Here is a 13,939-nt window from a genome sequence, read left to right on the forward strand (position 1 = left end):
CATATATTTTCATGCAGTAGTGGGTCTCCACATAAAAGAGCGGCTGTGAGTCACTGTGTGTGTGTGTGTGCGCGCAGCCAGATTTAAAATTAGGCACTGTCACCGACCACACACTCAGACTTTTCCTTTATAGTACGGAAGACATTGTCCACTTCAAAGGGTCTCCCCCAGAGTTTGTGTTTGAAACTGAATCTCCTTTGGGTTCGAACCTCTTCAACCACATGTGACCCCGGACGCTGACCCAGGCGGATGATTGGTGTCGCATCTGGGCCAGAAACGGTCACATTACTCATTGGTCACAATGAAGAAGGCTCTGCTCCAAAACACAAAACTGTGTGTGGACGAGTTGAAATCAAATTTCCTGTGTCGAATAATACAATACCTGACACCCGGCGTGACCTCTGTCTGTTGACAAGGAGTGCGTCAGAGATGAAAATCCCTCCCAAACTGTGTTTGACTTATTTATATAAGAACTGAATTGTGCATTGTTCATCTACAATGACTTGCTATGGGAAACCCTGCAGTAACATCTTCAGGGTCCAACAATCTGATCTCTGTAAATTCCTCCGTTGTCGAAATCAGTAAGGCGCACGAGGTTTGTCGCAACCAGTTTCTTCCACTTTCACCTGAATTTCAGCTTCTTTCATCAGCACGAACTTTAAAAATACCCCAAAGTCAGAGTGAACCGCAACATGGACTCATTTAGCATCATGGCAAAGCGTCCAACTACACCAGCAGTAACCTGCTGCACATACGTCTCTTCTATCTATCTATCTATCTATCTATCTATCTATCTATCTATCTATCTATCTATCTATCTATCTATCTATCTATCTATCTATCTATCTATCTATCTATCTATCTATCTATCTATCTATCTATCTATCTATCTATCTATCTATCTATCTATCTATCTATGTCTTTGTCTGTCTGTCTGTCTCACTCTCTGTCTCTATCTATCTGTCTCTATCTATCTGGAATTGTTAACTTCTGCTTGTTGCATGCAGTCCAGAAGACACCCTGATTTCTCAACACACTTGCCAATTTAGATAATTTTGTAGAAACATAATTTTAAATCCAACAATGTCAAACAAAAGCTAAATTAAGACAGAAGCAACATCAGTTGTGTATGCAGTTCTGCTAACCTTACTCGTGGTTTCATTTGTTTTCTGTTTTTTCTAATGCGTACGTATGTTGTGTTTTGAATAACTGGATATGACCCAGCACAGCCGGCCTTCCACTTGAAGTGGCTCTCTGTTAATCTGCATCGTTCCTAACAAACAAGCAAACGCACAAACAAATGGGTACTTGCAGACATTTTCCCCCTGCTATTCTCAGATGCTTCTCGTTTATCTACATCAGAATGTCTCGATGTTTACATGTTGGCTTTTGAATGTCCAACAGCGTCCAGTTCCTCGTATTAGAAAGGGTGGAGGGTAGAAATTGCTCCACCACAAGCTTCTGTTGCAACAACCTGCTCAGAGAAAAACCCTGAACTGGACAAAATGTTGTGTTTCTGTGGTATCGTTTGCTGACATTACCACACGACACTTCTGCGATAGCAGGGCCCCGTGGGAAAATCTGACTTCTGACCCCACCTGACCTCTTTTCAGACGACACCGGCCGTGTGTCATAATGTGGGTTTTCAGCTGGCCGCAACCAATCACTTATTCCATTACATCTGCCAGTGGTGAAATGGAGGAAGCTCGAGGACGAGGTGGAGAAATGAGCCTGAGCACCGGTGTCTGTTAACACGCCGTTTCTTCACTCAGAAAATGCCCACCGCCGACTTTCTTCACCAGGCGAGCTGCGCTCAGCCGTTCACAGATTTCAACAGCTTCCTGACACTTGTCCACAGGGACCCACAGCTTACAGTCATCGTTAGATAGGGTACAATTCTTAAATTTCCCCTGTTACGGAAGACTAAGGATGTCAAAGGTCAAAGCCACGGCACCCGTGACCCCTAGATCTTCATGTAAGACTGATGTGACAGTGCAGCAGGGTTTTTTCTACCTGTTAACTAACAATTTTATCTATCTGTCTATCTGTCTGTCTAGTACATACCACACCTGTACTGTACTTGTAAACTGTGTACTCTATATTCAGCCCATGTACCCACTATGATGATGTCTGTCTATATGAATGAGACGAACCCAACGGCCTGAACCCAACGGCCTGCTGTTATTGTTATTATTATTTTTAATTTCTTTGAGTTACCAGTTTCTTCCATCTTGCACTGCAGTCTGCTGTGCACCATAATCCAGTCAACCTCTGGGAGACCGTGTCTAATACTGGACATATCATGACAGTATCTGCTATTTGCTTTCAGCCCTTCTACATCCTCTTAAGCTCCTCTAATGCATGGCCCATTAAGCTAACCTTGATCTCTATATAGCCACTTGGCACACAGGGATAAAGACACGGCATGTACTTCGTGTACTATGTGTACTGCGTGTCAATACTGCATTGTTGGATAATTCTTTATTGACACCTACACAACAGAACAAACGTGTCATAACACAAAAGCTCTGTTGTCTGTCATTTAGCTAGTTACCAGGTATCTAATCTCCCAAAACAGCTAAAAAGAGGCTGAAAGTTGATTTGTGGTCCAAAGTATCCTTGTTGAGGATGGAGACAAACTGTGTCTGTTGTATCACACATGAACACTATAACAACACGGCCTGCTCAGACTCTCACTTCAAAGTCACTGATAATACAAATGAGATTTTGCAGACTAACACAGATTTCAGAGTTCAGCAAACACCCCGGTGATGCCTGACGCTAAACCATTAAGGAGTGACATCCCGGGTGTGTGCACATACATGTGTGCACGTTAGCATACCAGCGGTTTCATAAGAGCTAAGGCATGTTAGCTACCAGCGGTTTCACAAGAGCTAAGGCATGTTAGCATACCAGCGGTTTCACAAGAGCTAAGGCATGTTAGCATACCAGCAGTTTCACAAGAGCTAAAGCATGTTAGCATACCAGCAGTTTCATGAGAGCTAAAGCACGTTAGCATACCAGCTGTTTCACAAGAGCTAAGGCACGTTAGCATACCAGCGGTTTCACAAGAGCTAAGGCATGTTAGCATACCAGCGGTTTCACAAGAGCTAGGGCATGTTAGTATACCAGTGGTTTCACAAGCGCTAAAGTATGTTAGTATACCAGTGGTTTCACTAGAGCTAAAGCACGTTAGCATACCAGCGGTTTCACAAGAACTAAAGCATGTTAGCATACCAGCGGTTTCATAAGAGCTAAAGCACGTTAGCATACCAGCTGTTTCACAAGAGCTAAGGCACGTTAGCATACCAGCGGTTTCACAAGCGCTAAAGCACGTTAGCATACCAGCGGTTCACAAGAGCTAAAGCATGTTAGCTACCAGCGGTTTCACAAGAGCTAAGGCATGTTAGCATACCAGCGGTTTCACTAGAGCTAAAGCACGTTAGCATACCAGCGGTTTCACAAGAGCTAAAGCATGTTAGCATACCAGCGGTTTCACAAGCGCTAAAGCATGTTAGCATACCAGTGGTTTCACTAGAGCTAAAGCATGTTAGCATACCAGCGGTTTCACTAGAGCTAAAGCATGTTAGCATACCAGCGGTTTCGCAAGCTTTAAAGCACGTTAGCATACCAGCGGTTTCACAAGAGCTAAGGCATGTTAGCATACCAGCGGTTTCACTAGAGCTAAAGCATGTTAGCATACCAGCGGTTTCGCAAGCTTTAAAGCACGTTAGCATACCAGCGGTTTCACAAGAGCTAAGGCATGTTAGCATACCAGCGGTTTCGCAAGAGCTAAAGCATGTTATCATACCAGTGGTTTCACAAGCTTTAAAGCGTGTTAGCATACCAGTGGTTTCACTAGAGCTAAAGCATGTTAGCATACCAGTGGTTTCACAAGCTTTAAAGCGTGTTAGCATACCAGCGGTTTCCCAAGAGCTAAAGCACGTTAGCATACCAGCGGTTTCACAAGAGCTAAGACAGTGGTTCTCAACCTTTTTGGGGTCCTGGACCCCCTGCGTATTTTTGATCTACCCTGAGGACCCCTCCACCTGATCTTGGGGGATGGGGGGTTGCAATTTGATGGAAACAGTAGAAACTGCATTTTAAATTGCATTACAGCATTTATTCCCTCTTTGGGGCAAAAATAAGAGCTTTCAGTTGTAACTTAGATATAGTTAACAGAACAGAATTCTTATGCAGTAACTTTCAGATATATGTAACAACAGAATATGTATTCAGTAACTTTCAGATATATGTAACAAAACAGAATATGTATTCAGTAACTTTCAGATATATGTAACAACAGAATTTTTATGCAGTAACTTTTAACAATGCAAACGGGAGCGAGATCTCTTATTAAAATACAATAAATGACACTTGTGAAACAGATGTAATTAGAGAAAAAAGTCCTGTTACCCTTTATAGTTTAGGTAGATAAAGGTCTCAGTCGCATTTGAGTAAAATAATCCTATTTCTATAAATGTCATAGGATCTTTTTTTAAAAGATATTTTATTTTCACGGACCCCTTGCAATTACACCACGGACCACTAGGGGTCCGCGGACCCCCGGTTGAGAAACACTGAGCTAAGGCATGTTAGTATACCAGCGGTTTCGCAAGAGCTAAGGCATGTTAGCATACCAGCGGTTTCGCAAGAGCTAAGGCATGTTAGCATACCAGCGGTTTCGCAAGAGCTAAGGCATGTTAGCATACCAGCGGTTTCGCAAGAGCTAAGGCATGTTAGCATACCAGCGGTTTCGCAAGAGCTAAGGCATGTTAGCATACCAGCGGTTTCGCAAGAGCTAAGGCATGTTAGCATACCAGCGGATTCATAAGAGCTAAAGCATGTTAGCATACCAGCGGTTTCGCAAGAGCTAAGGCATGTTAGCATACCAGCGGTTTCGCAAGAGCTAAGGCATGTTAGCATACCAGGCCCCAGCTGAGCAGAACGCAGGAAAAAACAAATGGCCCGTCATGGATTTCTGACAGTGTTGTCATGTTATCAGAGGGGTGTAAAATGTCTGTGGAGGTAATGTACGACTAATACCTTGGTAGGTGATTAACTGGCCTGTTAGTAAACACATCTTTTGCCGCGCCCTGTCATAAATGATGTGGATGCTCGTTATCATTTTGGCCTGCGTCCGATGATGCAATCAATCAAACTTTATTGCTATATGACATTTCACACTAAATGACCAAAGTAAACGGACGTGATAAACAACAGAATAAACAAACTAATGAGTCAGTTATTTTATTGATTTATATATGTATTAAAAAGATGATGATTCCTCTGATTGGCATTCCGTATGTCTTGAACACCAGTAGACTTGCGTCTCTCCTTGCACAGTGGTGACGGCCTGTAGGTGTTAGTCTGAGTGATGAAGACTCCCCCCGTCTTCATCACCGAGGCCTTAAGGATGAAACCCGAGACAGATAAGGGGCGCCAACTGGAATAGGTTGTCGTCACCTTCTTCTTCCTCCTGACCAGAACCTTGTCCTGCCTTTATTTACTCCGACACACAAGGTGTGTGTGTGTGTGTGTGTGTGTGTGTGTGTGTGTGTGTGTGTGTGTGTGTGTGTGTGTGTGTGTGTGTGTGTGTGTGTGTGTGTGTGTGACTAAAAGCAGATAGCAGACTGAAGGCGTGCCCACAGAGGTAGAGTTTAACAGCGGATACAGGTCGGCCCTGATATGCGCTGTTGTCCGTCTGTCTCTGAAAGGGAAAATGCGTCACATCCCGACTGCGTCATGTAATCTGCTGGTTTAATATTGGCCCTTCTTATCGGCAAGCCTCGCAAAATGTGATTCAAGACCATTATAGTTTCGTAGTGGCCACTGTTAAATTTATCGTGAGTCTGATCCGCCGGATTTCGACTTCTGTTTTCTTTTTGTTTCCACAGTCCGCTCCACAAATGCACACCACAAAGGCAGTCAACGCAACTCCGCAATCATTACTGAAGCACGAAGAGATGAGCTGCTGTCCGTCTTCATTATACCCTGTTAAGGTGGTAAATATGACACATTCATAACGTGTTGGTACACTAACTGTACAATGGCTCCATTCAACCTGTAGCCCTGTGGTAGATGGTTCTCTAGTCTAGCCGGTACCCTGTAGCTCGTTACAATCAGCTGTAAAATCAGTGTAGTGATGCTAAATCAGGTGGCCCGTCATCCCTCTTGGATGTGTTTGTTCATCCACAAATGTCTGGAGATAAGTGTGTGTGTGTGTGTGTGTGTGTGTGTGTGTGTGTGTGTGTGTGTGTGTGTGTGTGTGTGTGTGTGTTGTTCTTGTACTCCCATCTTTTGAGGACCACTTTGAGATTTTTAACCACCAGAGTGAGGACATCTTTGCAAAACGAGGACATATTGACCTGTCCTCACTTCTTTAAGGGTCTATTTTAGGGGGGTTAGGACTTGGGTTGAGGACTGGGTGAGGATGAGGTTTGGGTTGAGGTTGAGGTTGAGGTCAGACCTGTACTTCTGATAGTTAAGGTTAAGGGCTAGGGAATGAATGTGGTCAATGAGGGGTCCCCACAAAGATAAGAAATACAATGTGTGTGTGTGTGTGTGTGTGTGTGTGTGTGTGTGTGTGTGTGTGTGTGTGTGTGTGTGTCCGTCCTCACACGTAAAGAGGAGAATGACCTGTCATGGTAATACACTAATCTGTCTGTCTGTCTGTCTGTCTGTCTGAGTGGCGGCCTGTCTGTCCTTTTAAACGCTGTTTTAATGCCATCAGATCTGAACTAAGCAGCGTTGATGCTGTTATAAGGACAGACTGGTCAATTAATTAAAATCCAGGGAAGAAAAAAAATCCAATTAAAAGGAAAAATGACTCACTGTCACCGACCGCACAGACGCATGAGTCAGACTCGTCACGTGCGCTGCCAGGAAACGCCGAACTCGCTGACTAATGCGGCACGTTGGCGCCATCTTCAGGAAATTACATGCTATGGCACTTTATAATGCATATATTTTCATGTCTTAATGGTCAATTTGTGTAATAGTGTTGTATGGTGGAATTGTACCGCATATTAGTGTTGTATGTTTGTATTAGCATATTAATAGCCTAGAATATTAGTATGATATTTTAATATAGTAGTATAATTATGTAAGACTAAGAATAATTTAGTGTAGTCATAGCACTACAGTTAATATAATATCAATAATTATAATAATATAATAATAATAATAATAAAAGTTAGTGTTACGAAATAGTAATAGCTAAAACACCAAATATAAAAGAAACAAGTAAAAACAAAGGCGAAAAACAAGTAAATAAAACACAAAACAAAGGGGTAAAATTAAAATCAATATATAAAAAAAGTTTTAAAAAAGCGCCGCATCAAAAGTGCCTTCTTGTAAAGTAAATGAAGAAATTCAATCGAAAATTAAATAAAAAAAGATTTAAAGGAGGTTGCTGAGCTGAATAACCCAAGCACCAATAATTATACTTTCAATAAGGTTAATTACAATTTACATCTGAAAATTATGATATATCATCAATTATATATATTATATATATATATATATATATATATATATATCCTTTTGGAAATAAATGAAGCGATTATATTGTATTCTCTTCTCCTCTAAAGGACATTTACAGCTGTAGGGCGTGAAAGGGCAAGCTGTCAGTGAAGTGCTGCTGTGAGGGTGATGTGTCTGTAGACTTGGTCAAGGTGACTGGACTTGGCTGAAGACGTCGTGTCTATTTAGGCAGACCGGAAGTGCTTTGGGTTAAAGGATTATGGCTTTGCTGTACCTCGCAGTACAGTAAGCGATGCAGCACAGCGTACGTGCGCGTGAGGGTGCACGTATTTTCAGAGGGAGGGCAGAGAGGCGAGGAAATGAAGTAAGTGAAGACTGTCCATCACCATCTCAAACAAGAGAGGACTCAGAGCCGATCCTTGATGTAGTCCCACCTCCACCTTGAACCCATCTGTCATTCCAACCACACAACTCACCACTGTTACACTGCCCTCATCCGTATCCTGCACCACTCCTACATACTTCTCTGCCACTCCTGACTTCCTCATACAATACCACACCTCCTCTGTCAGCACTCTGTCATAAGCTTTCTCTAAATCCACAGAGACAGCGTAACTCCTCCTGGCCTTCTCTATACTTGTCCATCAACATTCTCAAAGCAAACATCACATCTGTGGTGCTCTTTCCTGGCATGAACCCATACTGCTGCTCGCTGATCATCACCTCTCCTCCTCTTAACCTAGCTTCTGTTACTCTTTCCCAAATCTTCATGCTGTGGCTGATTAACTTTATACCTCTGTAGTTGCTGCAGTTCTGCACATCACCCTTGTTCTTGAAAATCGGTACCAGTATGCTTCTTCTCCACTCCTCAGGCATCCTCTCACTTTCCAGGATTGTGTTAAACAATCTAGTTAAAAACTCCACTGCCATCTCTCCTAAACATCTCCATGCCTCTACAGGTATGTCATCAGGACCAACTGCCTTTCCACTCTTCATCCTTTTCAAAGCTGCCCTCACTTCCTCCTTGCTAATTCACTGAACTTCCTGATTCACTATCCACACATCATCCAGCCTTCTCTCTCTCTCTCTCATTTTCTTCATTCATCAGTCCCTCAAAGTACTCCTTCCACCTTCTCAGCACACTCTCCTCGCTTGTCAGCACATTTCCATCTCTGTCCTTCATCTTCCTGACCTGCTGCACATCCTTCCTAGCTCGGGTCCTCTGTCTAGACAATCGGTACAAGTCCTTTTCTCCTTCCTTAGTGTTTACCCGCTCATACAACTCACCATACGCCTTTTCCTTCGCCACCTCTCTCTTTGCCTTACATCACATCTCATTGTACTCCTGTCTACTTTCTTCATCTCGCCGACTATCCCACTTCTTCTTTGCCAACCTCTTCCTCTGTATACTTTGCTGTTTTTTCTCACTCCACCAAAGCAAGAGAGACAAGACTGAGATGGTTTGGACATGTGTGGAGGAGAGATGCTGGGTATATTGGGAGAAGGATGCTGAATGTGGAGCTGCCAGGGAAGAGGAGAAGAGTAAGGCCCAAGAGGAGGTTTATGGCTGTGGTGAGGGAGGACATGCAGGTGGCTGGTGTGACACAGGAAGACACAGAGGACAGGAAGAGATGGAAACTGATGATCCACTGTGGCGACCCCTAACAGGAGCAGCCAAACGTAGTAGTATTGTAGTTTAATTTATCAATTAAACGTCAAGATTCCATTAAATTGGCTTGTTAACGCACAGACTCGCTGACACGGACAGAAACAAAGAGAAACTGAGCTGACCTGCACTGAGGATGATTGTGGAGTCACATGGACGAACACCTGCAGCGAGCATTGTCCGCTGACTGACTCACCGACATTGAGAATTGCGACTCATTTGTTATTTTGGTTTAATATTTTCTATATATTGATTGTGTTCTGTTTTAAGGTTTTCCGTTTCTTGATTACATTATCTGATACACTCGTACTCATCCACTTCCGGTGTGGGAAGACGGCGGGCGGCGCAAATTTACATTTGCAGCAGCCTCACCCTGTACCGGTGTGGGAAGACGGCGGCGCGGATTCATGTTTGCGGCGGCCTCACCCAGTACCGTCCATGCAGTGTCTTTGTCCACCTCTGCGTCTTCATTTTGTCTTCATTTGACGGCTGGGAGAGCTGGCGCTGGATCGCCAGGGAGAGCTTGGCCTGCGGCGTCCTGTGGGCCCAGGGACTATGGCCTTGCCTGGAGGGGTGCCTGAAGAGGTAACACTGAGGGCGGTCTGACAGGACGCTGAAGCAGGGCAGGCTAAGCTAACTAGTAGCCCGTGCAGACCGGCAGTTCCGATAACACCGAGGGCGGTCTGGCGGCGGCCTCGCCTGGCGTTGACTGGGTTTTTAGTGTCGACGTGTGGAGCGCGGGGAGGTGTGTCAAAGGTGTCTGGCGGGGAGAGCTGGCGCTGGATGGGCCGAGGGAGCCTGGTCTGCTGTGTCCGGCGGGCCCAGGGACCACGGCCCTGCCCGGAGCTGCACCCAAAGAGGAAACACCGAGGGCAGTCTGACAGGACGCGGAAGCGGGGCAGGCTAAGCTAACTGCTAGCCCACGCAGACCGGCGGTTCCGACAGTCGTCCTGGCTGGCGTTCGTTCTCCTGGACAGTGATTTTTTTATTTTATTTTTGTTGTTTAGTTTAGATCTATGTGTTATTTTGGATCTATGTGTTCTTGTAGTTTTTGGATGTGTGTTGCACTGCTGTGGGCTGGGGGAAACCATGTTTCAGTTCATTTCATGTGCGCAAGTGCCTGAAATGAACTGACAAAGTGTGTTTCTGATTCTGATATATTTAACAAACTGCTTCCTCTTCGATGACATTCCTAACAACTAGACGCACAATGAAACTCACAAAATCTATGTATCCTCTACAGCCTGCTCATTTATTCAGGTCATGTGCTGAAGCTATAAATCAACAATATACTACATTGATAGTGACAGTCGAAACTCAGTTTATCGATATTTATAACACCCAAGTACGATTCAATGATTTCTACATCCTGTCCGTTAGCTGAAGTGTCGACAGGGTTGGACTGATGACGTCTAAAATCAGTACACGTGTTCTTGGTCTTTGTCACATTTCATTCCAAAAAGGCTTCTGGACATAATTTTAGAAAGTTAATCTATGACAGAGGCCATGGGACATTTATTGTCACTCAGCAGGCACACTACCACTGTGTCACCTGCAAACTTCCCAATGTGATGGTTTTCAACCTCACTTCCGGTCACCGGTGTACCGGGTGTGTAGGAGAGGAGAGAGGCAGCCAGGGGAGAGCCAGCTGGTGTGGAAGTCAGTCCAAAGAGAACACTAGAACGACCAAGCCGGTCATTTTGACCATTCTGGATTTTCAAAGTTTAATAACTTTGTCAAAAAAAGAAAAAGATACAGACCTGCCACTCCCAGAATTCTCCCAAATTTGCATATATTTGCATTAAAATTAGTTGGATCAATTGCACCAAAAAAAACAAATTTTTTTTATAAGATCTACCCAAAACGGGGGTGTCTGGGTAGTGTAGCTATCTATTCCGTTGCCTACCAACGCTGGGATCGCCGGTTCGAATCCCCATGTCACCTCCGGCTTGGACGGACATCCCTACAGACACAATTGGCCTAGTCTGCGGGTGGGAAGCCGGATGTGGGTATGTGTCCTGGTCGCTGCACTAGCGCCTCCTCTGGTCGGTCGGGGCACCTGTTCGGTAGGGAGGGGGAACTGGGGGGAACAGCGTGATCCTCCCACGCGCTAAGTCCCCCTGGCGAAACTCCCCACTGTCAGGTGAAAAGAAGCGGCTGGCGACTCCACATCTAGTGGAGCAGGCATGTGGTAGTCTGCAGCCCTCATCGGATCGGCAGAGGGGGGTGGAGCAGTGACCGGGACGGCTCGGAAGAGTGGGGTAATTGGGTAAAATTCCAAACGGGAGAAAAATCCATCCGTCCAAACTGCTTTTCCTACTCATGGCCGCGGGGAGGAGAAAATTCCAAATCCAAACATCCATCTGGGTACAGATGCTGCTTCAGACGCACCACGACCACCACCGAGGCTTTGCAGGATTTACAGGCGTTGGACAAGATAGTATTGTAACGTTCATGTAGACACGTTGGTCCCTGACTAACGGGTCGGACCCTTTAGTCGACTGGTTAACGTTGTCGCTTGCGGAGCGGGGGACACGGGTTCGCGTCCCGGCCATGGCGACGGTCTCACGGACTGCTCCCCGAATTCGCTACACTGGAACAGCATTAAAGTTGTTAAAATGATCATTTTGGTGTCAGTTGTTTCCTAACAGACCCACTAACGTATGTAGTGCATTAATATCTCAACTGGGTATTTATCGTGACAGAATACAGAGTTTAAAAAACGGCGGTCATTTTGACCGCCCATGGTTGTCTTAGGTGGGAGTGAAATCCCGGTCGTTCTAGTTGAGTTCTCCCTCTCTGACGTCTGTTTGGCTGGAAGTGCACGATTCCACTGACAATGTCGGTGTCCAACCCAAAACGCTCAGTAAGCTTCTGCACCAGCAGGGGGCGCTGTTGTTGTAACTTTTATTTGAGAACGGACTATGCAGCTTTATTTAGATGTCATTGTTCCACCCATCCATTATCCAAACAGCATATCCCACTCAGCGTTGCGGAAATAAATATTATTGTTTAATTCTTCTAAATAATAATATGAAGGATTTATTCTTAATTAGCTTTATTGAAGCAAACGGGCTAAAACTAAAAGTTCTGTATAATGGGACTACATTACCCATGATGCTCTTGGCAAGTAACGTAACAAAGGGGGGAAAGCAATTTCTGTGTGTGTGTGTGTGTGTGTGTGTGTGTGTGTGTGTGTGTGTGTGTGTGTACATACACACAGGGTGTTGTGATGCGTCTAGTGCAGCAGTGTGTAGTTGGAGGGAAGGTGCATGTGTTCTTCCAACCCACTTGTGTCCTTCCTGCCCTTAGCTTGCTGCCGCTGGCTAGCCTTTGTGGCGAATAGGGAAGCGTCCTAGCGTGTAAACCTTCCCTTGCCAGTACATAGCCTCTCCTTCACCAAGACTCCTGCCAGGCCTCCCCGTGGCCACACATGGTAACTGGGGTCTTGCGGCCCCAGGCTAACTTGGCAGGGGATCTCGGAGCAGCAGTGGGCCCCAGAGATATGGTGTGCAGGCCCACCCTGGTGGACACACCCTGGCACCTATCAACCACTGCCCCGCTGCCTTGTGGGTGAGTCTGGAAGACATAAGGCTAAGGGAGCTTACCCCAACAGAAAAGCAAGCTGTGGCGGCACGCTTCGAGGCGGTTTCTCCGGCAGCCCCCTGCAGTTGTGTGGAGGTGCCGGTCGTCTAGGGACCCCCCTTGCCATCTGAACCATCTCCTCTACAATCAAGTCATGTGGCGTTGGGAGAAGCGCACCCCCCATGCCACTTTAAAAACCACCTCTGCGCAGGGATCTTCTGCTATCTGAGTCCTCAAAGGACCCACAAATAGAAGAAGATGGTCATCATCGGGCACGATGGACAACCAGCAAGGGTGTGTAGGGTGTGTGTAGATAATGGTTTAGGAGATTTCTTTTACAATGTGAAGATCAGGGTTCATTTTCACTTTGTGCTAGCTGCATCTGCAGTGGGATACTAACCAAACTGTGGTCTCTGTCCTTTGAACTGTAATAACACCTCACAAACGTATCTGATGTCAAGTAAGGATAACCGCAGGAAGTTCACGAGAGAAGACTAAGAGTCATTGGAGGTAACAAGTTGTCTTTAAGTTTGTTTGGGTTTTTTTTGCTTTTTTTTTTACAAGCAACAACTACGGCTGTTCTATTAGTGAAAAGTCCTGTCTGTTTTTTTTTTTTAATACAGCCAAACAAATCAACTGTATATTCTGTGTTATGCCACATCATATTTGTTGTAATAACATACACCGGTCAGCCAAGACATTAAAACCACCTGCCTCGTATCTCTTCATGCATGCTCAATAATCCAGGTAAGAAAACCAAAGTTGAATCAGTTTATCTGGATACAACGTTTATTGACACCTGCCTAATATTGTGCAGGTCCCCCTCGTGCCACCAAAATAGCTCTGAGCCATCGAGGCATGGACTCCACCAGACCTCTGAAGGTGCCCTCTAGTATCTAGCACCCAACTGTTTAGCAGCAGATCCTTTTAAGGTAAGTTGCGAGGTGAGTCCTCCAAAGAGCGAACTTGTTCTTCCAGCGCGTCCCACAGATGCTCAGTCAGATGGAGATCTGTAGAATTTGGAGGCCAAGGCAACACCTTGAACTCTTCTTCATGTTCCTCAAACCATTCCTGAACAATTTTTGAAGTGTTGCAGGAGGCATTATTCTGCTGTAAGAGGCCACTGCCGCAGACAGTACAGATAAGACAACAGTACTCAGGGAGTACTGTTGTCTTGAAGGGGTGTATTTGGTTCTGCAACAG

At 45.1% G+C, this 13,939-nt stretch overlaps 1 protein-coding gene across 1 annotated transcript in view; it reads left to right on the forward strand.

The window, feature by feature from the left end:
- rbm17 (RNA binding motif protein 17) overlaps nucleotides 1-13,636 on the forward strand; it is a 29,926-nt gene extending 16,290 nt beyond the window's left edge. The window contains exon 13 of the mRNA XM_056275866.1: nucleotides 13,554-13,636. Coding sequence (XP_056131841.1) covers nucleotides 13,554-13,636 — 83 coding nt within the window. The remainder of the gene's footprint in view (nucleotides 1-13,553) is intronic.
- The last annotated feature ends 303 nt before the right edge of the window (nucleotides 13,637-13,939 follow it).

The sequence above is a fragment of the Lampris incognitus genome, chromosome 3 (genome assembly GCF_029633865.1).
Source record: "Lampris incognitus isolate fLamInc1 chromosome 3, fLamInc1.hap2, whole genome shotgun sequence".
Lineage (NCBI taxonomy): Eukaryota > Metazoa > Chordata > Actinopteri > Lampriformes > Lampridae > Lampris > Lampris incognitus.